Source organism: Perissodus microlepis, chromosome 4 (genome assembly GCF_051167445.1).
Source record: "Perissodus microlepis isolate ML-2025 ecotype Zambia chromosome 4, ASM5116744v1, whole genome shotgun sequence".
NCBI classification, from domain to species: Eukaryota; Metazoa; Chordata; class Actinopteri; order Cichliformes; family Cichlidae; genus Perissodus; species Perissodus microlepis.
In genome coordinates, this window is record NC_140464.1 from 23,126,471 (window position 1) to 23,152,297 (window position 25,827).

Here is a 25,827-nt window from a genome sequence, read left to right on the forward strand (position 1 = left end):
CTGAAACCACTGATGTGCCATAGGGTTATTTTTGTCCATCAAATTCAAATAGATCTTTGTCCATCTTGATTATTTTGAAATACCTAGTGTCAGATTAAATCCTTTATATTAAAACAATGATTCCCTCAGTGTATTTTGGTGTGTAAGTAATTACATTTGGATTTTTTTCAGCTAGGAACAGCTCTGGGTCAAATATAAAAGAGCTGATTTTTTTTTCCCAGGATGTGTAAATTCCAGGATGTGAAGAAAAATTCCAGAGAATGCCAAAAGTTGCTGCTTTCCCAGAAGCTGAAATTTTCTGACATCACTGCTTTGTTCTCAGCCTGTAGCCTCACTCCCAACTTCCTCTGAGCTGAAGTAGCCGCTGCTCCAGTTTCCCAAAGGGGGCACTCACATTCGTACTGACACAGAGGCACAGAGAATGAGCCTCAGGGGGATGATGGTTTGACTTGGTTCCATATTCTTCATCATTCATTTCACAGCATTTCAATCATATTATTTTTTTCCAGCTTTCTAAATTGTGTTTTTGTTATTGTTTAAAATGACTTAACAGATTCTGAGGAGCCTCTCTTTTACCATCCCCTTCTTCTCTTGGTGTAATTTCATCTTCTTCCTCGTCTTCTCATGTCTCAGCCTCTGATTTTTATTTCATGTTTTGGCCACCCAGTATTATTCCCCAACTGCTCAGTTAAACAGAATGACTTCATCTTTGTTAACTATGTGTCTGCTTGTCCCTGCGGTTTTAGTCTGTCTCCATGATAGGAATGATTTTGTTGTGAGCACACTCAGCTGGTCTCAGGGGCTCCACAGCCCCTGAGACCAGCTGAATAAAAGATACACCCACATAATCACATAATCACACTAACAGCTGTACACGATGGCTAGAAGGATAGACCGATTTGTGTGTGTGTGTCCCCAGCGTGACTACAGCCACCTGTGGAGTGTTGACATAGTTAAACAGACAAATACAAACATCATCTGGGAATTAGACAGATGTAGTTTAAAAGTGGAGGACAAAATGGGGAAAGATATTAAAGACATAAAGAGGGGTGCTCATATGAAGAGGAAGGTGGAAAGGTGTATGAATTATTGCTTCCACCTGTATCTCTCTCTGTTTTAAGGGTTTGTGGCCAATGGGCAGAATATGAAAGAGTTGAAACTGCAACATGTGTGTTTGTGTCTGGCCCCTGGGACGTGTGCGAGACATTTGTCTGCTCATATGGATTTACTGTGGTGTGTAAACAGGCCGGTGAGAGGTACCATTGTTCCCATTGCTAATACTGCAGCTAACTGTGCCGCCGCTAAAGAGCCAAATCCAAGCAGCTATAATCTCAGGTCACCCGGCTTTCCTTCAGTCTTTTTGTGTTTTAGCTGCCTGCACGCTTCATGTTCCTGCTAAACATTTCCTAAAGCCTGTCATGCTGCTATGAGGCAAATGGTGCATCCAATTGAACTTAATTTTATGTCACATCTGCCATGACTTTATCGTCTCACTCATATTCCCATCAAAGTTATAATTCTGCGCAAGTGTAAGTCTCTCACAGTTCAGGTATTTTATATTTTTGGTACCTGTGCAGATGAATCCCATGACTCAGTTGAAACCCCAACTTTTCCTTTTGACACCATAAATTAACATTTGTGGGTCTGAGTGAAATATCATAGGAACTAAGGATTATAATGCAATTTAAATATTGCTGGGGTGAACAGCATTCAAGGCCTAACTTTAGAGGAAGACCGTCATCCATTCCTATCAGCATATATTATCATATATTACCCATTTTTCCGCAGCATTTGTCTGAGTTTTAATTAAAATGGAAGCTCTGCCAAACATCTGCAAAGCTGTTACAAAAGTTTGTTGTTTGCTTTTTTTATATTAGTGATATTCATTGATTTTTGAATAAGAAACATAAAGCAGAGTTGTTGGAGGGTTAATTTAGGTACTAAGTTTTAAAAGTTATTTTTAAAGTGAGCAATTATTGACAAAAACCTAAACAACTAGGTTTGGGTTGATGAGGTTAGCCATAAAAAGTGAGACCGTACCATTTTTTATTGGCAGTGATTCTATGTAGGGATATTGTTAAAGTAGAAATTAGGTAAAAGAGCGCTATATTAAAAAGTAACTGCTATGACCTTCTATAAATAGATTTTAATGTATGTCTATCTATGTATTATTATATTTGATTAATTTTTCGTGAAGTAAATGTAAAAAAAAAAAAATAAGTAGAATTAAAGCTGCAAGCAGTGATGAGAGGGCCCTCGCACCCCAGCGCATCAAGCTAAGCCCAACATCTACGCCCAGCAGGCAGCGATGGAGATTACCGTCCAATCTGATGTCCCACTGACGCATATCATGAGTAGAACCACCAGTTAAAATTGTATCTCGTTCAATGATGATTATAACCCACTTTGCATTTCCTCTTCCCACTAGGCACTGCTCTAACCATTACTGACAAATGGCACATGAATCGGTTCGGGGCTGGACTCTCATACTGCCTGTTAAGTTTGGGAAAATTTTTGGAAAGCCAAGTGTATCTTTTAGTTACAACAGTTAAATGCTTCTTCTGATCTTGTGATTGAAGGTCGACGTGTCGCCATGACCACATGGTTTCACAAAACGTGAAAAGCTTTGCAATTTAGCATCATCAAGGTCTTTAGATTTCACCCGTTGAAGATCACGTCAATGTGATTAAATCCCTAGGAGGAGTTCGTTAAAGTACGAGGCCTGAAAACATCTTGGCATTTTACATAAGCCTGCCAAATTTCAGACACATAGATGAAACATAGAGTAGGGGGTGGTCTTTTGAAATTTTGTATGGGGTGCTGTGGAGCTATTTTGCAATATTCAATGAAAACGACCATATAACAAGAAAGCCTTCCTCACATTGGAGGTTTGTTTCAAAATTCAAGAGTTTTTGAGCTTTCCAAGCCCCTCAAACGCTACTTTCTTTTTCATAGCAAATCGCCTTTCCACCAGGGTGCACAGTTCAATAAACTCACAATTTTAACACTGAAGCACTATGAGGGACTGATGTTAATGTTCACCGCATTTCAGATGGATGGGCTCAACCTTTGAGGAGCAGTGCACCAAAGTATAAGACATGACATTTCCTGTTCCCACTAGGTGGCGCTTTGACGATTCCTGACAATGGGCATATCAATCTCTTCTGTGCGGGAGTGTTATCATGCCTGTGAAGTTCGCCTATCGAAATTCGCCATCGGGACCGCGCTTTGTGTTAACATCTCTGTGTGGAATCCGTATACATGCTCGCATTTGCTTTTTTAGCTGTTTGGTGGTTGTTGAAATAGTTTTGTAAGCTTTAACCTGAGATTCTGGTGTTTCTGGCAAAATACATTTATAAAAAATCAATTCAGGATTTAATGAGTCGATATCGCTTTATTCAAGCTAAAATCGATCTGAATCGGAAAATCTCCGGGCTAAACTCGGCTAACTTTGTTATAGCGGAAGTTTAGTGCTCTTCATTATGGGGCGCCGTTTGTAAACTGAAACATGCTGGAATTAACAGCAACATTTTTCCACTTTTAGCTCAAAACCTTACAAAAACATGTTTTGTCGAGTCATTTTTTACAACATTTACTAAAATATTTGTAGCTTTTTATGTTTAAAACACAATTTTAAATGTTAACTTTAACCTGCTTATGGTGGAGTCTGACAACTCTCGAAGAGCAGTGCACAGTCTGGACAGTGGGAAGTTCCTAAGCATACTGCACAGCATCTTTGGGCTGATTGATGACAGGATCACAGGTAGAGGTATTCAGTTTACAGTTATTTATATTTATTTATAGTAAAATGTCGATAAAATGGTGGCAAGTAAACTAAATCTCCAAATCATCACTACCACCCTGTAAATACTCTCCAATTTGGCACAAATTCTTATTATACAATAGCCCTGTCCACTTTCCAATATGGGAGCACAAAGGAATCACTCACCTCCACCAGCTCTTTCAAAATGATTAAATTATATCCTTCAGTACGTTTGTCCAGGAGTACAGAGTTGGGAATGAACAATTTCTTCAATACAAACAATTAAAATCTATAATTAAATCCAAGACATGTTGTGAGTGTAACTGTCTGTCATTCAGTCTTCACTACATTTGACAAAGACAAAGACGGCGTTGTTGGCATGGAAGAGTGGATTGAGGGGACTGCCTGTTTTTCTTCGGGGCACCTTGGATGAAAAAATTTAATGTAATTCCTCAATCTTACGTTTTTTGCTTAGGCTCACTCTCACACCTTCACACATGTAGCTTATCTGCCTAAAACAAATTCCTATGTTTGGCATGGCTCAGATTGCTTCAGTATGTACGACTTGAATGGTGACAATGCCATCTCTAGAGAGGAGATGCTCGATTTTCTGAAGGAGAGGCTCATCAGACGGCCGAATGAGGACCCTGACGAAGGAATCAAAGACCTGGTGGAGATCATACTGAAAAAGATGGTGAGCTGTTTGCTGCACAGATAAAACTGTTTTCACGTGGTTTTCCAAAAAATAAAACTATTTAAAAAATTCTCAGGTCTGTAAATAATTTACCAGCTCTGCCAATGGTGCTTCCTCCCACAGGACTATAATCTTGATGACAATGTGTCTTTTAAATATTTTTGAAAAGGTTGTGAAAGATGAGAACCTATTGCTGGAATCTTTTGGACACTGCCTTCCTGATTTCAGGGTAATCTGTAATGAGAAGTTGCTAAGCTCTTTAAATTTCAGAAATTCAGAATTCTCAATCTTAGAGTTTGCTTTTCTTATTTTTTCAGAGAGTCGAGATGTTTGAGGGAAGTGTATTTCAGGAACAAATGGAAGAATAAAGAAATCACATACCTGCATACTCTTTAAACATCTTTAATATTAACCTCAATGGCGGCAGTGCTGTGATGTAAAATTTGTTAAATAAAAAAAAATGGATAGTTTTGGCCCAATCAAAGGCTCATTATGACCAGAAACAGTAATGGAGGGCTCCTCAGCCTCTTCCATTTTGCGTTTAGGGTTCTCCCAAGTGTGTGGTCCAATGGAGAAATCTGACTGCAGTGGTCTGATGTGCTGCTTGTCTCTATTTGAGAAGGTCTATTTGCACCTTGAACCCCCTTCTCGCTGTGTCAGCACAGGTATTGTGTAAAGTCCCTATTTTATCCTCTGTCAGTAAAACCCTATGTTGACTTTTAGGTCCATAGTAATGATGTTCTTGGGGAGGTAATAGCAGAAGAGTAAAGTCTAAATAGCAGCTGATGTTTGAAGTCTCCCTTGTATTGTCATTTCCAGAGGTTTGTTTGCGTGTGAGGTTGTTGTCGTCTGACGTGGTAGTTTTTTCTGATGAAGAAGGCTCCTCTTGCGTGTCCTCTTTCTGTGTAAAAATCAACATCGTTTAAAAAGATCCTAGTCAAATTAAAAGAAAAGTGCCAAAGGGAAATTGTGGAAATGTATAAAGGAACAATGAAAAGATGTAAAGTGACTAGTTGTGTGTGTGTGATTATCTTAGCTTAGGTTTGCTCGGACTAAGGTGGAACTAAGTTGTTGTTCATTGGAGTGGTGGATTTTGTGAAGCAAAATCTAACCTATAGATATAAAATTATACGGACTTAGCACACGTGCAGCACACCACCATAGAAACTTTTCTCATCCATGTGTCGCTTTGCTGAGCCGAAATGAAACCAAATTATTCCGAAGGTTCTTCAGACTTTGCCAGTTAGGCATAACGAACAGTTTCTGGAACTTTACAAAGTAGACCTCTGTGAACTCCTCAGCAGGATACTCATCCAGGGGCCTATACTCCTCTACAGCTCCATAGAGGGCAAACAGCTGAATCAAGTTATAACCCCAATTTCTGGGACCCCTTGAACCATCAGATAACGACTCTCTAAATTTATGGTGTACACCTGCAAATAATGCAACACTTCACTGCGGTACACTGGTGCGAAAATGTTTGTGTGAAAACTGTAAATAGTGGCTATATTTATCGTCCATATTGTACATTTTACAGTGGTGGCACATTTCTGTGGAGACATTTTGGACTGTTTAACCCTTCTGAAACTTTTGAATGTTTTCCCAAAGTTTTGGGGATCATCAAGATGAGCTGTGGCGGATGTGAGACGAGGCGTTTTGTTCTTTGCGGTCACCAGTGGTTTTCTCATTGGAACACTTCTATGGATGCCATTTATGTCCAGTCTCTTTCTTATTGTTTAATCATGAACTCTGACTGAGGCGAGTGAGGACTGCAGTTCGTTAATGTTGTTCTGGGTTCTTTTGTGACCTCCCGGATGAGTCATCGATGCACTGAATGTTGGTAGGCCAGCCACTCCTGGTAAGGTTCACCACTGTTACAAGTTCTTTTCCAATTGTGGTTAATGGATCTCACTGTGGTTCACTGGAGTCCATAAAATCCGAAAGGGAGCAAATGCTTTTTTAACAACAATGTAAGTGACGTTCCCCTGTAGCAGGGGGCATCTCACACCTTAAGATACCCTCTTTTGATCATATATTTCTAAACAGAGGCATCTTCTTACCTTAACTGATTTGACTGCTGGCCTGGCACACACAGACCACATCGATCGACTATGAGTTTGTCACACACTTGATGTTAGCTTGCTTGAAGTGTTGAACACGAAAAAGAAAACTATGTGAAAATAATGTTTTTAGCAATCCAATTCAATCCATAACTGTCACTTTTAAAAACGCAAAAAAATGCTAATATCCCTGAACAAGGTGAGATAGCCTAGCTAACAAAACACCTAGCAGTATCATTTCAGCAAAATTATTGAGTTTTGTTGAGTTGAACAATTTTTAGTTAAATGTTGGTCCGTTCTGTGTGTTGTTCTATTTTTGTATTTTTTTTTTTAACCAAAATGAATGCTGCTGTAAATTAAATGGCCCCGGTGTGTAGTTGACACAGACCAAATATGAAGCTGATCTGATCAAATTCCTAGGAGTTCGCAAAAGTACAACGCCTGGAAATGGCAAAATCGGTGCCAAAATCTCACATTCAATTCAAAATGGTGGACTTCCTGTTGGGTTTGCGTTGATGGGCCCAATTACTTTTTTGTTCGTCTTGGTATGTTACACGTCTGTGCCAAATTTCATTCATGTAGCTCAAACTATGTGGTCCTAGGACTTTATTTAACAACGCATAGGTGGCGCTCTAGAGCCATTTTGCACCACGCATATGCGAAACTATTAAAATACCAATTTCTTTTTACCAGACCTGACACGTGTGCAACATTTCTTTGTTTTTTCTCTGTTTTTAAGTATGTTAAAGTCCCCAAAAAGCCACTTGTTTTGTCTGAATAATAATAAACGTAGCAATTCCAGTAGGGTCTTCGTACTTTTAGTGCTCGGGCCCTAATTACTGAAGTAAAAACCAAAACAGAATGTCTAAAGACTTGAAAGAATCTGATCACCACGGGCACGCCCACGCTTCCCGGAGCGAGCACGTACTGTACAGACACTGAGAACAATACGTCAGTACGTGCTTGAGCCTGCCCGAAAATGTTCTCCCGTGTTGTCGGATTTCGAAGGAGCGCAAGACTTTGCGGTGAAATAATACATTTTTATCCGTGAGGAAACCAAAAGCAAACCGCATGTGTGGAAACTGAAGTTATTCGCAGTTCCATTACTTGGTGAAACTGTGATTTTGGCTGGCTCGACGGGGAAGTTTGTGTGATCGTTTTTCCCGGAGTGATGTCGAATCCTGGGAGTCGGAGGAACGGGTCCAGCATCAAAATCCGACTGACAGGTAAAAGCGAGAGCGCAAGAAAGAGCTTACGGTGCACGTTTAAACCGGAACTCAGTGTTTGCTCGGTAACGTGTTGATTTTAGCAAACCTAACGAGACGACCCGAAGTGTCTTTGAGCCTCTCGAGTCTGCTGTTCGCCCAAACATCCGGTTTTTGTGTGGCAAACATCAGCCGAGTGCTAGCTTGTTAGCTTAGATGCTAAGTAAATTATCGAGAGGACAGCCGAGGAGCTGTTCACTGCCCTGTGCGTTTTGCAGCTGAGACAGGCGACTAGTCCGCTAGTCGTGGTGAACGCCGACGCTTGAAAGCCACGCTCAGAAACTTTTATCAACCACTAACAGTGGCTTCTTAGCCTGCTAGCTAATAGTAACATTGTGGTTAATGTTGACCGCTAGCGCTTGCTAGCTACACCCTTTTTGGGGGGTGCTGACCACCAGCCGAAACCTCCGCTTCAGCCGAATGCGGCGAGCTCTGTAACGCGGGGGAGAGAGCAAATGTCGAGTGGCAGCCTGTATGAAAATTGATCTCCCGCTAGATTTGACATCCTAGTCCCGATTACCAATGAGTATCGATTGGCATTTCGCTGCTGTGTCAGCTGTAGCTGCACAAATGTCGGACTCGTTGAACTTGTCCCCACTGAAGGAACTGCAGCATGTTTGTTCTTCAGGGGTCATTTATTCAACCGAATTGAGATAAATTTTTTTTCAGTTTGTGGGTCGGAGTCTGCCCTGTAGGTCATATAGAAGTTTCCTCCTCTGCTCCACATACAGTCACAGCTGGAACAAAGGTTCCTACTGTTGATAATGTAACCCCACTGGGCATCCAAGGGCCTCTATTCAAATGGAAATGACCCATCTGAGCCGCTGAGCAGACGCCTTGTCCCCCTGAGTCAAAGCTGAGCAATAACACACACTAAAATTTACTTTCCGTCAGACTAAATATTTCTTTGTGTGGTTTTCATGGAACATTGCAGCAGTGTACTGCAAAGGTATGATTGTGATGGATGTCTTTTAAAGCAAATGCCTGTCAGCACTGATGTGGTGAAGTGCTGTCTGAAAATGCGCCCTACATGCTGTTTACTTACTGACTCTTCCTCTCAGAGTGGATTTCAAGAAGGAAGGATGGGAATCAGACCAACGGATCTAGCACACTTCGTCACTTATCCCACTGTTTATACATTTCAGTTTGAGGTTATCTGCGCTTGACGTTATCACTGAGTCTCAGTTCACCGCTCCTTTTGTTTGAAATAATAACAAAGGACTGATGTCACTCTTGACATTCAAGAGTGACATCAGTGATCAAAATAGATTATGTCATTGTATCAACTGTAAGCGGGTATTTTATATACTACTAAGATTGGTAGATTAACTGATAACAAATCATTTGAATCAGAATCAGTTAAAACACTGCAGTCATCCGGGATTATAATAGATCGTGTCCACTTATGATAAAGTTTACTGTAAGCGACTCTGGTAAAATAAGCTCTACTAGAAGTATGTTATCGTAAAGTGTTTCATCAGATGAGTTAAAATGAAAGCAAGCAGAGAAGGTATGTGTGTGTAAACTTGTATGCAACCAGAGGTTATTGCCCCTGACTGTGCCCCGCCTCCACAGGTATGAGTGGAATTCTAATTGGGTAAGGAATGTGCAATGAGCCAATGGGAGTGCAATGCTGCCAGGCTGGCCAGCTCTGTTTAGTCTGCCAGAAAGAGTTGGTTGTTTCCCCCCCTTAACATCAGTATATCTGAAAAGCATGCACGTGTGTGTGTGTGCAGTAGGGACATAAGCATGTTTGACACTGGGTCAGATCTGAGAGACTTTGTTGTGTTTACAAGTGATTGTTGGGTCTTCCTGTGTTCGTTATCTTTTTCTTAAGCTTAAGTATTGCTTTGAATAACATGGAAGACCTAAGTAAGTCAAATACTTAATGAAAACGGGGGAAAAAAATGTAAACTATTTTGAAACTTGTGTAATGCGGTATAGACATTTGTTTAGGAAGCAAAAGGATACTGGTTGAATTCCAGCCAGAGACACACGAATCATTGGGGTTGCATTATGTTGGGCATCTGGCATAAAACTACCAAATCAACCTAGTGCATCCACCGCTTGTGAGAAGGGAACAGTCAGAAGTAGCTTCTGTATTGAAACCAATGTATAACCAAATTATTTATGTCATACACAGTAATAAATATTTTGAAAAAAAGCACCAAATGTTTGATCATACGCTAATTTTGTGAGTTTTGATACCAAAAACTTGCAACTGCAGTAATATTTAAATAAATAAATAAATAAAATAACTAGCTGTAGTGTATCTCTGGTTTTTGAGCTTGTGAAACATAACATTTGAATGCAAAAATATGGTCAAGGCAAGATGCAGAGCATAAGTAGGTCAAAAATGGTGGAGAAAAGGGTGTTTTTGTTTGTAAGTGAATGGTGTTTTATTGTGGAGAATGCCATGAAAGGAATTAAAGAATCAGTCATTTAGTAGGATAAAGTTAGTGGACGCAACACGTGCCGCTCAGGTTTTGGTGCCAGTCAGTCGGATTGAGTGCTTAACTTGCCTGAGCTGCAATACAGGGCAGCATCAGGACAAGAGGTTACTTGAGAGAGAAGGGGTGAAGGAGCTGAAAAGAGGAGAACAGAAGTGTGAGGGAATGAGGAACAATCAAAGAAAAGGAGAAAAAAGCAGTGAAATAAAAATGAGTGTTTGTGTGATGGATACAACAGAGGAGAGAAGGGGGGAGTCAGATTCATGCTTACTTAGGAAGCAGCATAAGCATTTCTAATCCCTTCACTTACTAAGCTTGCAGTATGTGCAGAAACACATTTACAGAAAAGCATGCAAAACAGGATGTAGAAACATGGATGAAGAGGTTAAAGAGCCTCAGCGTCCACTTATTCTTCATTACAGAACCATTGTCTGGGTGCTTGTGCAAGCCCTTCTGTTGTCCTGCGTCTGTGTACTGCAGGCTACTTGTTATTAAGCAGGTGTGATATTTGCTCACATGTCCACCAACCGCTGCTTTGTTTTTGTTGCCGAAAGAAGAAGGTCATACAGGAAATGACATCATCATAAGCTCACGAGTTGTTCTGCTTGTAAGGCTGCGGGCGCTTGCTGAGACAAGAAAGTCTAGACCGCTCGAAGTTTGTCAGCATTCATCATGTTTTTTGACTCGAGCTGTGATCAAAGTGCAAAGAGATTGCACTACCTTGGCTTCGTTACCGGAGCACTCGGCCATTAATGGTGATTTAGGAAGCTTTAATTAGGCGCTGCAGTTGTGCATTTCTGGTCATTATCCGAAGAATATCTGGTGTCAAAGAGGTGTAGAGCAAGTTTGCTAACATCTGTAGGAGATGGTTGATGTGATTTTTAAATTCCTTATGTAGCTGACTGACTGGTGCAAAAGAGGCTCACTTTTTCTTCACCTCTCTCAAACTGTTTCTGCTTGTCCCATCAAGATTGGATGAATAGAACCCCCGCCATCACTACCCTACTGACTGTCTAGCTTTTTCATACTTTTTTTTTTTTTTTTTAAACAGAAAGGCAGTAAATGCAAATAAAAAGAAAGGGAAATGACAGTGGGGAAAGAAACTGAGAACCAGCTGAGCTGTTAGGCTGTAAGCTCTGTGTGTTTTTTACCAGCCATGACCTTCGCAGAATGAGGAATTTCCTGAGATGCTGAGAAAGGTCCTGTCACACATTCAGGGCCACAGAAGAGCAAGTCAGAAAACACATTGTGGGAAGAATTGGTGAATAGCACAGCAGGGACAGCGACAGAGGCTTCCTTTACTTCCAGTCTGAAATAGGTGGCAGACTTTAGAAACTCGATTCCCTCCCTCTCCTCACACACTGCGTTTCTTTCATTACGTCTGTAGAAAAGATGAAGTCTCAGTGTGGAATGTGTGAGTCAGGAGGAAAGGATTGGAAGAGGTTGACAGGGAACAGGGAAGGATATCCTGAAGCCATTCTCCATTGGTTAATCACAGGAAATGGACTAGGCAACACCAGACACGTACGTGCCACTCTGGTCACCACATCCTAAACCACTGACTGCCTGACTAACTTCCTAGATAGCTGTCTGGGCCAAACCGAATCAAAAGGCAGTTTAGGTGTGTGGCAGATCAGTTAAGATCTAAGGTTGTTTTCCCCTGACGTTACCAGCAGTACTTAACTCTGAAATGTTCCCAGTGTCTCACCAGCATTGTTCAGTTAGTGTAGATTGGATGGAGGACTTTTGAGATTATCTTTATTAATATGCAGAATACTTTTTTAAATCAGCTTCTAAAGAATTAATTACACTGATCTAGTCCAGTGCCTGGGGTAATAAATGAAAATATTGCTTTATCAGGTCAGCAGTGTGAAGCTCAAAGATTAAATCTATTAATGGACACAAAACAAGAAAAGCACCAAATTTACATGTTGAGGAGCGCAAATATTTGGTCATTTGGGTAAAAAAAACAAGGGCAAATAATTAAGGGATCATCAAAGTAGACTAAGTGCAGAGTCAGCTTATTTCAACTTGCCATGAAAGGTAATTTAAAGTTGCGATAGATGTGTAATGAAGGCCACAAGATCCCTCAGATGTGTGGGATGACTCTCCTACCCACTTCATGCACCCATTGCTCCCCTGCCAAGCTCCAGGCAGGTGATTGATTGGGTTACACATTCTAACTCAGATCTGATTTTGACCCCCCCACCCCACCCTAATTCATTTTAATATGAAAATGAACAACAGAGAGATGAAGCCACATTATTTTTCTAAGGTTCTGTCAGGCTGTCTTGTTTTTGGCTATAGAGCAGGCCGTTTATCTTAATTACTTGTCATGTCAAACAGTTTGAGCTGAAACTAGCACAAGAACTCATAAATACTTTCTGGCGACCTTTATGTTGGTCCATACTGGTGTGTATTTTTAATATTTAAAGAATAATCAAAAAATAAATAAATTGCTGACATTGCAGTCCAGCTCAAGAAATGTGCTGTTCACGTTAGATTTTGCATTTACTTCCTTAAAATATCAGTGTGACTGTGAATCACTAGACTCACACTGACATTCTGCAGTAACACAGGAGTAAATGTGCAACATGACAACAACGGAAATCATACTTTATCCACACATAACCTATATGTTGTCAATAACCCAGTACAGTGGCTTAACTGTGGTTTTTTTCTGCATTGACAGCAGAGGCTAGAGGCATTGGGACTGCTGTGTTTGCCTGCACGGAGTCACTTTCACTCAAGCTGTTAGTTGTAGCTGTTAGTTAGTGCAGCTTTAGTGATTTCCACTCTTCAGTGCCTTCCAAAGCAAACGATTACTAATTATGGCAGAAAGTGCTGTTTGTGCATTTGTGCTGTTGCCCACGTAGTCATGACATGGAGTGTGTGGATTCTTCTTTTCCTAAAAGCTAAAGTTAAAAATGACTAAAACTAAGTTTAGATCTGCCTTCGTCTGTGACGGGAAGAGAAGCCAGAAATACTACAGTGTCTTCTGGACGCTGATGGTGACTAAATGAAGCTAGCCAAATGCATTCTTCTTTTTTTAACCTTTAGAAATGTTAGCGCACCGGAAGAAGATGATAATCTAATCTTAAGCATACTGACTGTTATGACATGCTGAAATAAGAGAAGAAACATCAGGACAGTTAACTAAAAAAAGCGGAACTTTGAAGCTCCTTTTTAATGCACGGTGATCAGCTGATCTTTACAGATAAGTGTGTCGAACAGCAAACACAAAGCTCACATGCAGTCAGAACAAAAACCTTACTGTTTCTTTACAAAGCAGAGCTCACAGGTATACACCCTACACTTTACTTACCAGCCCAAATAAAAACACTGCATATACATTTGATAAAGGCCCGGTGGACTTGAAGTGTAAACATTATCCGTGTTGATTACAGCTTACCTTTTGAATTGCATTGCATCAGCTGTGAAAACCAACATGCAGCTTGTTTTTGTTCTGCCCTGAAACAAACACTTGAGTGTATTTCTAAAAAAAAAAAGAAATAAATAGCTGTAAAGTTGTTGATCTCTTGTGTTTTCAGTATTAGAGGAGAGCTAGCCTAGGGTGTCATATGCCAGCTGTCTGGGGAAACAAATAACCAGACTTTGTGTACACCCACGTACACGATAAACAACAGTTTGCACACACTTACAAATTCTCAGAGTCTTGGTCAGATTGAGCTTTGCTCTCTGACTCTACAAAGATGGTGTGGGTATAGAAAGTGGTCTCCTGCTTTATCCGTGGGTGGTCTTTCAGCGTGTGTCTGTCTTTGTGCGTTTTGCCTGACACTAGCCTGTACTTCTCTGTCCGTGTCATATCCACTTTCATGACCGTCCTCTGGTATTCATACATTTATCCTGACCCACATTCTTTCCTCTCAGATGCGTCCACTGTGTCAGCCTACATTCTGTAATATTACATATATTTGTGTAATTTTTTTTTCTCCTTTCTCTTGCAGTATTATGTGCCAAGAACCTCGCAAAGAAAGACTTCTTTCGTAAGTACTTTGATTGTGATCTTTTTCACATGCATATTTCTGGCATTATAAAGAGCCCGTGTGACATAGGAGCGACTGTGAAAACAGAGTGCCATTGATGTTGCTCATTTGCTGTTCTGAGGGATAACTGTTGACCTGTGGTAGCGCTGGAATACAACAATGACCCTGACTGTCACCCCACAATCAGGGGTTTGTTTAAAGCTGCAAAGCTTCTCCGAGTGTGCCCAGTTTTGTTCTTGGTCAGAATTTGTTAAAGGCCGCCTGGATTAGAGTCTTCATTTCCTGTCAGATTAGATGGTGAATCTCAAGTACTGTTAATAAGAATGGCAAACAAACTGAATTTCCTGTTTGTTTTTAAACTGCAGGCCAGTATTAGTCTAGATACAAATACAACAACTCCATTTATGTTAAATGTTTTATCATGGAGATCATGTTTACGAGAAGCACCTAAGCCACTTTGGATTTTGTGAGACTTTATGGGCAACAGATTTTTAATTACAAGTTTTTGTGTGCAGGTCTGCCAGATCCTTTTGCCAAAGTTGTGGTGGACGGATCAGGTCAATGCCACTCTACAGACACAGTAAAGAGCACACTGGACCCCAAATGGAATCAGCACTATGACCTGTGAGTCTCCTCCACAGCACTAAAAACAAATCTACTATACGTTTACAGTAAAGTAATTTCTGCTTAGGTATAGATATTTAAAATGAATGATAATTAGTTTAACATAGCCATCCATCCATTTTCTACCACTTGTCTGTGTTCAGGTCACGGAGGCAGCAGTCCTCTGTCGTGCGTTTTAAACAGAATAAAATAAAACAACAGTTTTTGACAGATGTGGTGGTGTTGTCTGAGTGGCGACACCTATCATTCATGAAAAGACATTAGCGGCTGCCTGTGCCTTATCACAGGGCATGAGTAGAAGTGACTTTTAAAGACATTACCGGCAGCACACAAAGCGATAAACGCACCAGTTATACTGGGGACTCAAACAGAGAGACCCAGGCTCCCCTTGCCCCAGCCACCTCTTCCCAGTCATCACCAGGCGACACAGAGTTATTCCCAAGCCAGCAGGTTGGACCCAGTAAGTTCTGGGTCTAACCTGAGGCCTGGTGTCCAAGAGGCATCCTTTTCAGATGCCCGAACCATTTCTTTCAATGTGGAGTAGCAGTGGCGCTATTCTGAATCTCAACTCCTCACTCTGTCTCTAAAGCCTGCATTATGCTCTGTTGGGGACACGGACTGCTGGAGACCCTACAGCCAAATATTCATTCCTGTTATACTTCTTTGAAGTACGCTGCCTTGATAGGATGCGTCATTGGTGGATTGTAATGTAAATTCTCTGCAGATGAATCTGTGCGGTTACAAAAAACAGGCAGGTACGTGGATGCCTGAGCTGACCCTCACACTGACTGTCTGATGATGAGTTTGACGTCACTGGGACCCAAACAGACCCTAGCAAACTCACAGACACAGAAAGTATGAAATCTGTTTAAGTGAGAGGCTGGCCACCCTTCCAAGGAAACTAATTTCTGCTACTGGTGTCCGCCACCTCATTCCTTCGGTCACTACCAAGAGCTCATGACCATAGGTCAGGGGTGCCCAATCCCAGTCCTCGAGAGCTACCGTCCTGCAGCTTTTAGATGCATCCTTGTTCCAACAAACCTGAATCAAATGAATGGCTTGTTATCAGGCCTTTGCCAAACTTGATCTGGGAAAGATATTGCAGACTGAGCAATAATGCATTTCTTGCATTTCTCATGGGTTCTAATGGGGGCCTTTCTTAAAATGACTGGTCCCAGTAACAAAGGCGCTTGTCGACTCAGAAATCGAGGGAAAACCAACAACACACCCGGCAGAACATTATGTTATTTACACGGGTGCACATAAGTGGTCCGCATGTGCGCATTCGCTGTCAAAATAAAAGACGCGCACCAGATAAGTTGCTGCAACGCGCGTTTGCGTCCATATAAAATGCACTGTTTTTGTCCGCTAGAGTGGGAATTTTACGGCACGTTCCGCACCACATCTCTGTGCGTTCATCATTTGTTTGAAGCCAGCTCACCTCCTGCAACCACTTTTCCGAGAATACGTGCTTCTTTTGTGGTTCGGACTCCTTCTGACATTTCTTTGAAGGTGGAGGAAAACCAAAGTAATTGCTTAAAGGAGCTTGCTTCTTCGACATCTTTAAGAGTTCTAAACAAATGTCTGTCCTCCTTCAGAAAATCCTATGTACGCAAACACGCGTTGCAACTTCTTATCTTGTGCGCGTTTTTTATTTTGACAGCGAATGCGCACCTGCGGACCACTTATGTGCACCCCTGGTTATATAGCTCGTCATATTGCAGCCACAGAAATTCTTTTGTCCATGAAACCATAAAGCTGCACTTTCTTTTTGCCTTATAGTCTGCTTTGTCATAACTTTTCCGTTTTGTGGTAAGCTTTTCTTTGGCTGTCACTTCTTCACCCTGGCTCAACATAACTAAAATATATATCCTGCTGCTTTTACACACGCACTCACATAACGCTCAGCGATTCTCTGCGCGATCAACCGCTCACATGTTTAAGCTTGCTGCGGAAGATTTCACTTGTCATGTTTGCATAGTAAGCTAACGATTGATAAGACGATGTCAGAGGAATTGGTGCGCAAATTATCATCACTCACCAATCAGTGCTGTCGCTCTCTATACACAGTTCGCGCGATTGCAAAGTGGAAGCAAAAAACAAGCGCAAATTCAAACACGATTTCAATATGTCACATATTGACAGTGGCTCACCGATGCCAATGACATAATTACCCAGCTACATTTCCGAAAGAATGCAAAAACATTGACATATATTTTTCCTTCCTACGATAGCCCGACGGGCAGGGCAGAGATAGATTTTGGTAGCCCGACTGGAAAAATCGCTAGCCCCGGGACGTCGGGCTAGCGATTTTGCGAGCCCTGTGCCCCCAATCCCTGCGTCAGTCTCACAGCTCTGGCTCTCTTCCACAGCATATCCTTTATCCTGTTTTCCTTCTCTCACCTCAACCGGTCGCAGCAGATGGCCGCCCCTCCCTGAGCCTGGTTCTGCTGCAGGTTTCTTCCTGTTAAAAGGGAGTTTTTGCTTCCCACTGTTGCCAGTGCCAGTGCTTGCTCATAGGGGGTCATATGATTGTTGGGGTTTTCTCTGTATGTAATATCATAGGGTCTACCTTGCAATTTAAAGCGCCTTGAGGCGACTGTTCTAGTGATTTGGCGCTGTATAAATAAAATTGAATTTAATTGAGCTCGTGAAGACCTCAAGACACTTAAACTCCTCCACTTTTGGCAGCAACTCATCTATTCTTTATCATTTTAATTGATTTTCAGTTATATGTAAATGTAACAACTCATTAAAGATGCAGAAGATCTACAGATGTTGATTGTTTCATTCATTTGGATCTTTAACCTTTAAAATGGCTCGCCTTCATAAAAAGCTGGATTAAAGAGACCTGTTGCACTTGTCACTTGTTTTTTCTTTTAGCTACATTGGTAAAACAGACTCCATCACCATCAGTATATGGAACCACAAGAAGATCCATAAACGACAAGGGGCAGGTTTTCTGGGCTGCATACGACTGCTTTCTAATGCCATCAGCAGGCTAAAAGACACAGGATGTAAGGCCGTCGTCTTTATCTACTGCTCTGATTTTAAATACACACATTTTCACACCATTTATTTAGTGCTGCTCTGTCAAGAAAATAAAAATGTATTTTCTTCCTGTTTCAGACCAGCGTCTAGATCTATGTAAGCTGAACCCCTCTGACAGTGATGCAGTGCGGGGGCAGATTGTAGGTAAGGCTGGACAGCGATGGAGCGTATGTACAGATTAGTCATATTGTTGCTTTTCTTTCACTGTGTGCATGTTCTGCACTCCCCCCTCTAACACAGCATCAACTCTCTGACCTGTCCGTCCTCCTTGTTTACAGTGAGCCTGCAAACACGAGACCGCATTGGCAGCGGAGGCCCTGTTGTGGACTGTAGAGGACTGTTAGAAAATGATGGGTGAGTGTCACCAGATGTTAACCCTGCTAATATCACACCCTAACTTTTAAATACAAGACTGTTGTTTGGATCTCATGTGATGTTACACAACAACCTGTTTTAGGTCAGAGGATTATTTTAGTTCTATTTGTTAAGTATTTGTCCCTCCTGCTGTCTTTGTTGCGCTGAGTTTTAAATAAAAAGCAGTTGACCCGTCATGTGATTCCAGTGTGTTTTTCTTTGTGCGTTTGTGTGTAGGCCTGTGTTTGAGGGGTGTTTCAGTGAAGAACCGCTGCCCTACTCCGACTCCACCGGTGCCGCGGGAGGCGGGAACTGTCGGCTCGACTCTCCCAGTCAGGAGAGCCGTCTTCAGACCCAGCGAATCAGAGGGCAGGACTCCAGAGGTCATGGCCACACCCCTCAGAACAGACCGCATGGACACCAACCGCCTGACCTGCCAGAGGGATACGGTCAGTGATGAACTCCTGTTGTGGCTATAGATATTTGTTTAACCTAAACCTCACATAGTTCATTTAATGGCTTTCTTTTCTTGTTAAAACAGAGCAGCGAACAACAGTGCAGGGCCAGGTGTACTTCCTCCACACACAGACAGGCGTCAGCACCTGGCATGACCCCCGGATACCACGGTATGACTATGCTGCACTCCATTTAGTCCAAGCATAACTGGGAAAAGAGGTGAAAGCCCACAAAGAGACTTAGCCACTGCATCTGCAGACAGACTTAACACATACCCTTAAAGTACTCGACTCTCAGGGTTATACTTAGGATTGTATAAAATGTTTCTAAAGGCTTAACAAGAAAAGTCTGTTTCTGTAAGTGAGTGCATTCACATGTAGGTTTACATGTAATTTAAACTTTTCTTTGCATGTTAAGAGGGAGTTCTTCCTTCCTACTTTTGCTGAGTGCATGCTCATAGAGGACCATCAGATACTTGGGATTATAACTCTAATATTGTACCTATTCTAAACTAGAGTGATTTGGTTGACTTGTTAATACACTAAAATTAATGTTTTAAGCATTTGATTTATACACTCAGGCTAACATTTTAGGCCTTATCTACATCTTATATCATACTTTATCTACAAGTTATACTTTGTGTAGATACATCTTGTTTTATGATCCCATAATTTGTGCTAATGGCTGACTGTGACAGTTTTACACCACTTACAATTCTTAATTAGTAAGATTTATGGATGGTTTTGACAGTACGAACTGCCCCCGGTCATAAAAATGTCAGCAATATTAATTACTGCTAACTATAAATCTGTCATAACAGGCCATTACTTCTGACCCTATATGCTGACCTTAATCATAAACATGTCCATATGACTGTGTTTTAAAGTTTATGATTCAAGGGTTATGTAAAGAGGGCCAAAAAATGATGAAATTCAAGTGTTTTGTTTCACACTGAAGAAAACTGCAAAATGTGTTATGGTGAGGTACTGATCACAGTAAACATGTACAAGCATTTCTTCAACAAATGTTTTGGTTTTAATAAGGTTCTCAAAGTTTGCAGCCCAAAGAGGTTTAACAGTTTCTTCAAATTTGTGACCCGACACTAAATACACAGTTCGACCCTGTAATGAGCAGCGATATCTAAATGAAATGCACAAACACTTTGCTCCATGTGTCTTTAGAGCATGCCCGGTGTCTTTTTTATGCTCTTATTCAGCAGCAGATAAATAAAATAACTCTTAGTAGCTTTTCATGGGCCTTTGGGGTCCAAGTTTAGTTCAGTATGAGGGTTATACTACTTAGTATGCATGTTCAGAACAGGTGGAAATGTGGTGCTCTGTCTCACTGTGTTTATGTGTTACTGGTGCAGGGATTTGGCCAGCGTGAGCTGTGAGGAACTCGGGCCTTTACCTGTAGGCTGGGAGGTCCGAAGCACCGTGTCTGGCCGGATCTACTTTGTGGACCACAACAACCGAACCACACAGTTCACAGACCCGCGCCTACACAACATTATCAGGTAAAGCATGGACCAATCTAATCTGCCACCGACCTACTAACGCTGCTGACTGGTGTGATATACAGAAACATGAGCTTATGGTAGATTTCACTGCTTATGCTGAATGGGACTGTGTGTAATCCTGTGCATATCGTTCTTCCACAACCTTATATTTCCCTTCTGTTCTCCTCCTCTACTTCTTCCCACCTCCAGTCAGCAATCACAAGTGAAGGAATCTTCCCAGGCCCCCCAGATGGATGTGGGGGGTGAGGAGGGGGGCGGTGGAGGAGTAAGTGGCGGAGGAGGAGGAGGAGGGGATGGAGATGTGGCAGCGCGATACGAAAGAGATTTGGTGCACAAGTTAAAGCTGCTCCGCCACGAGCTGTCGCTGCAGCAGCCTCAAGCGGGACACTGTCGTATAGAGGTGTCCCGAGAGGAGATCTTTGAGGTGAGTGCAGGTGGAAGCGGAGGAAACACAGAAGCACTGGCTGTGAATATTAAATAACCGATTAACAAAAGAAAACTGATCTAAACCTGATAGCCTGTAATTAAAGCTGTGTGCGTTATACAGGAGTCATACCGGCAGATAATGAAGATGAGGCCCAAAGACTTGAAGAAACGGCTAATGGTGAAGTTCAGGGGAGAGGAAGGACTCGATTATGGTGGAGTGGCCAGGTAATTCACTGCATGGTGCTTTTATCATCCTATCATCCAAGTACCAGTGCTAAGTACACGGTGACAGCTCTTTTAATGCCTGCGCTTAAATGTTAAATGTTACTGCAGTGTTTCCCACCGAGAATTTACAGGTAGTAAGGGGTAGTCTGACATACAGCTGTGAACTTAATTACTATATAATTTATAAATTTACCACATGTTTTGAAAAAGTGCTACATCAACTGCTTGTACAAAAGACTGGATACAAAGACAGAATCTTGTATTTGATTGTTTTCACTAAAGTCTTGGTGCTACTTCATCTTTGTGATCATTGTGGTGTCTGTCTGCAGGGAGTGGTTGTACCTGCTGTGTCACGAGATGTTAAACCCCTATTACGGCCTGTTCCAGTACTCCACAGACAATATCTACACACTACAGATCAACCCAGACTCCTCCATCAATCCTGTGAGTACACACAAGTAAACCCACATAACGAACAATGCTAATAAGTCCCGACTCTGTGTCTCACACTGTCTTTCTTTTAAGGACCACCTGTCATATTTCCACTTTGTGGGTCGTGTGATGGGCCTGGCAGTTTTTCACGGTCACTACATCAACGGGAGCTTCACGTTGCCCTTTTACAAACAGCTGCTGGGCAAACCCATCCAACTCAACGACCTGGAGACCACCGACCCCGAGTTGCACAAGAGCCTCGTCTGGATATTGTGAGCAAAAGCACCAATAAATGAATCCTCTCAGCCTGGCACAGGCAGACTGCTTAGTTGGTGTCCTGCGTGCTTGTCTACATAGTTTCCGTTTCAGCTTTTACTTTGATGTGTTGTGTGCAGGGAGAATGACATCACTTCAGTACTCGATCACACGTTCTGTGTAGAGCACAATGCCTTTGGGAAGTTCTCACAACATGAACTCAAGCCTAATGGTCGTAATGTCCCCGTCACTGAGGAGAACAAGAAGGAATATGTAAGGTAAATAACTCCACGGTAGGACTCTAAACTCTGTGTCGGATACAGAGTGTAAACATTACTTGCAAACGTCTGCCAGACATTTACTTATTTTTTATTTTATTTTATTCATTTCAGACTTTATGTGAACTGGAGGTTTATGCGTGGAATTGAAGCCCAGTTTCTGGCTCTGCAGAAAGGGTTCAGTGAGCTCATCCCACAGCACCTCCTCAAACCCTTCGACCATAAAGAACTTGAGGTACGCGTTTGATACGTCAACAATATATTAGTACTTATTAAATATTTATATGACTTTTACCATATCTGCATGTTGGATTGGTAGTTTTGATTAAATTTCTTCTTCTAATCTGTTATCTAATTCATTATATCCATCTCAAACCCCCACCCACCACCCCGTCTCTAAATCTCTTCAGTTGATCATTGGTGGACTAGGAAAAATAGACCTTGCAGACTGGAAGACTAACACCCGTCTGAAACACTGCACAAGTGAAAGCAATGTAGTGCGGTGGTTCTGGCAAGCAGTGGAGGCTTTCAGTGAGGAGAGGAGAGGACGCCTCCTGCAGTTTGTCACAGGCTCCACCAGGGTCCCCCTACAGGGATTCAAAGCGCTGCAGGGTGGGTCATGCACTGGTACAAACACAACATACACCTTTTGGTTACACTTTGCTTCTGCTATTCCTTTGATGGTAACATTTAGTTCACTTTTTCAACACATAACTCATATACAAGGCCTTTAAATGCAAAGTTTTAAAACCCAAATTAGAACAATATTAGCTTCATGTGAGAATGGTTAGATGCATGTTTCAATCTGAAACCCATTAAAGAGTGTTGAGAGCTTTTTCTATTTAAAGTCTTTTCTGTGTACCAGAGCAGTGATAACTAGAATGTATGTGTGTAAGGCTCTACAGGTTCTGCAGGACCAAGACTCTTCACCATCCACTTGATAGATGCTAACACAGAAAACTTGCCCAAGGCTCACACGTGGTAAGAACCGATTTCTCTTAGTGTGTCTATATTTGTGTCAATTTTTTGTTTTTTAGGGAAGTAATTCACTCTTTTCTGCCTCCAGTTTCAACAGGATAGACATCCCTCCCTATGAGTCTTACGAGAAGCTTTACGAGAAACTGCTGACTGCTGTGGAGGAGACCTGCGGCTTTGCTGTGGAGTGATGAATCTGCGCACACTTGGCCCTTGCACGTGCACACAGACTATGTGACATTTTACATATATGCACACACACACAAACCGAATATCAAGTATACACCAAGTATACAGAGCAGCCAAGCATCACAAGAACACACTCACTCTCCTGCCACCCCTTCACCTCCCGAACCTGTTGGAGGTTAAAGGAGGAAGCACAGCGGGAGGAGAACATTTAAAAAAAAAAAAAGGACTAAAAGTTTTTTCAAATGTTTTGAAGAAGCATTTTTAACCTTCTGTTTTAACAAGCTATGATGTCATCCTTCAGAATGTTTAACCACCGCAGCGAAGTCTCGGGACGGATTCAGCCAATCGCATACGAAGCCGGGAACATAGAAATCAGATTTGTGAAGAAGACGACAAAACAAAAAAAAGAAAAAAAGACAGAGCCTGTTTGTCTTTCTGCCTGACGAGTCGATTGATTGACTAGGATTCATGCTTCGTGTTTAACCACTGTCGTGTCTCAGAATGAGCGCATGTATGTACACGTGTTTGTCTGGGTGTGTGTGCATGTGAGAGAGTGCAGATCTATGTGTCTGCGTGTTTTTGTGTTTGTGTCAGGCATGACACTCGGTTACGCTGTAAAAATGATCAAATGAGCCTGCTCCTCTTTTTCTTTCTTTTTTTTAATCTTAATTTCTTTGTTTGTATCTGCGACCACTCTGATCCACTCTATTTTATTATTTATTACTAAGTGATTACTGACCAAGCTGCTATATGCTCTGCGTGGAGCCCACACTAATGTCCTCATCACCCCCTCCCCCATAGTTGAAGGGTCAATTCACATGCAAGTAACCCACAAAGTGGGTTCTATTGAATTTTGTTACATTTTTTTAACATTCGTATTACTGCAGAGAAATACTCCTTGTCATTGTATGAAACCTGCTAGTGTTTTTGGTGTTTTAAATGCCCTGTTACATCTGTTAAAAATGAAATCAAAGTGGCTTTCCCAAGCCTTGATTTAAAAAAAAAAAATTCTAACTCTACTGATGTTATGGAGAGGTCATCTGGATTTGTTTTTTGTTTTTTTAAACCGAGGATTGAAAGAACGTGTTTCTGGAATTCTGTATAGTTACATCTCCTAAGCCTTTTATACAAGTTTTAGCCCTCATTTTACCTGCTTTTTTTGTGGCCCTGATCCCCGCCCCTTTTTCTCTCCATAACCTGAATGTTGGCAAGAAGTCATCTTCAAGACCACCATGAATGAGTTTCTTAACAGTCATTAATGCTCCAAATTGAACGAAATCAGAAGCTTAGAAGTTGAGCAAGCAACATAGAAAGTTCTGTTTTAAATTGAAGACTGTTAATAAGCAGGACCATTTCAGTCTGTATTATCAAGGGTATGAGTTCACTGTGTAATGGATGCAGAAGTATTGTAACTTACTATGTACTAAACATTTATGAAAAATGCGTTGTAAATAAGATTATATTAAAAGAAATTACATTGAAAATACATTGCTTGTGTCTTGTGTCTCTATGTCGACACTTATGGGTCTAATTAAACCAAACACATTTATTATATGTATTCTTAAGCAGGTTTCCATCACTTCAAACATTAACATTAATGAGAGCATGTAAGCAAAAGAGACCTACTTTGCTCTTGGACGAATCACACAAATCGATTCAAAATGATTAATATTTGCAGTAAAGTTTAAGTATTTGGACATTTTTGCCTCTGTACACTACCACAGTGGATTTTAAAGGAACTGTGATTGAAGTGCACACTTTCAGCTTGAATTCAATGGGTTTAACAACTGTTTAGGAATTCGGGCCATTTTTATGCACAGTGCCCCCATTTACAGAGGCTCTGAAGTAATTGGGCAATTGACAAACAGTTTCACAGTCTGGTGAGGCCTGTTCCCATGGTATTCCATAACAGCCAAAGCACAGAAAGTATCAGGAGTTGATTCCAAGTGTTGGATTTTGTAGCTGTTTACTGGATTTTTCAAAATGAGAGCCAAACAAATGTTGATGCAAATTAAGGAGACCTTCATTAGACTGCAAAAATAAAACCGCAGAGAGAGAGCGCAAATCAACAATCTGGTTCATTTGTAAAAGACAGAATGTCCTGACCTGCTCAACAACACAGAAGGTAACTCCCAAGGTTAAGAAAAGCAGATTACCTCTTCCAGGACATGTAACAAACCCGAGAACACCCTGGAAGAGGTAGGCATATCATTATCAAAGTCTACAATCAAGAAACACCTTCATGAATGAAATTTCAAAACAAGGTGCAAACTGTTATTCATGAATAAGGCCAGATTAGACTTTACGAGAAAACATCTAAAAGAGCCTTTGCATCTCTGTAAAATAACTAAATAAGTTCTATGGACAGATGAAACCTAGATGAACTTTTACCAGAATGATGAGAAAAGTCTGGAGATGAAAAGAAACGGCTCATGATCTGAAACATACCACATCATCTGTCAAACATGGTGGAGGTATGGGTGCTATACAGTGTTTATTGATGATGTGACTGCTGATAGAAGCAGCGGGATGAATTGTGAAGTGTATAGGGCTATGTCTGTGAAGGTTCTCAGTCATCCAGGTCATCGTAGTCAAAGGAGCTTGCAAAGAAAAGCGTCTGGACTTCTTTAAGTTACTTGAAGACGTTTCACCTCTCATCCGAGAAGCTTCTTCAGTTCTAAGGTCAAATGGTGGAGAGTCCCAGATATAAACCTAGTGGGAGTATCCCCCCACAGAGGGACAAAAGGACCCCCTGATGATCCTCTAATCGCCTGAGCCAAGGTGTGAAACTGGGTGTGGGTCCC

The 25,827-nt window shown here is 41.4% G+C and overlaps 1 protein-coding gene and 2 pseudogenes across 2 annotated transcripts; 2 read left to right on the plus strand and 1 right to left on the minus strand.

The window, feature by feature from the left end:
- The first annotated feature begins 3,645 nt into the window (after window positions 1-3,645).
- LOC146388949 (calaxin-like) lies at window positions 3,646-4,825 on the plus strand (annotated as a pseudogene).
- Window positions 4,826-4,871: 46 nt separating this feature from the next.
- Window positions 4,872-7,621, minus strand: LOC146388950 (RNA-binding protein 48-like; annotated as a pseudogene).
- On the plus strand, window positions 7,461-24,509 carry smurf1 (SMAD specific E3 ubiquitin protein ligase 1). Of its 2 annotated transcripts, none has more exons than XM_084926538.1 (18): window positions 7,461-7,743; window positions 14,201-14,239; window positions 14,755-14,863; window positions 17,747-17,880; window positions 17,993-18,058; window positions 18,193-18,268; window positions 18,506-18,717; window positions 18,810-18,894; window positions 20,094-20,240; window positions 20,433-20,667; window positions 20,791-20,894; window positions 21,224-21,338; window positions 21,420-21,598; window positions 21,722-21,859; window positions 21,974-22,094; window positions 22,270-22,471; window positions 22,756-22,840; window positions 22,926-24,509. In XM_084926538.1, the coding sequence occupies exons 1-18, from the start codon at window positions 7,689-7,691 to the stop codon at window positions 23,023-23,025; spliced, it is 2,202 nt and encodes a 733-aa protein (XP_084782664.1). In that variant the 5' UTR covers window positions 7,461-7,688; the 3' UTR covers window positions 23,026-24,509. The 2 variants fall into 2 exon arrangements, with proteins under 2 accessions (XP_084782664.1, XP_084782665.1); XM_084926539.1 differs by having other exon boundaries at window positions 22,765-22,840.
- The last annotated feature ends 1,318 nt before the right edge of the window (window positions 24,510-25,827 follow it).

What these genes read in the sequence shown, in the direction of transcription:
- smurf1 (XM_084926538.1), top strand. Translation starts at nt 7,689, where the DNA reads ATGTCGAATCCTGGGAGTCGGAGGAACGGGTCCAGCATCAAAATCCGA. An exon ending in TGACCTGCCAGAGGGATACG is followed by an intron (nt 18,718 to 18,809) that starts GTCAGTGATGAA and finishes TTGTTAAAACAG; the next exon opens with AGCAGCGAACAACAGTGCAG. An exon ending in AACAAGAAGGAATATGTAAG is followed by an intron (nt 21,860 to 21,973) that starts GTAAATAACTCC and finishes TATTCATTTCAG; the next exon opens with ACTTTATGTGAACTGGAGGT.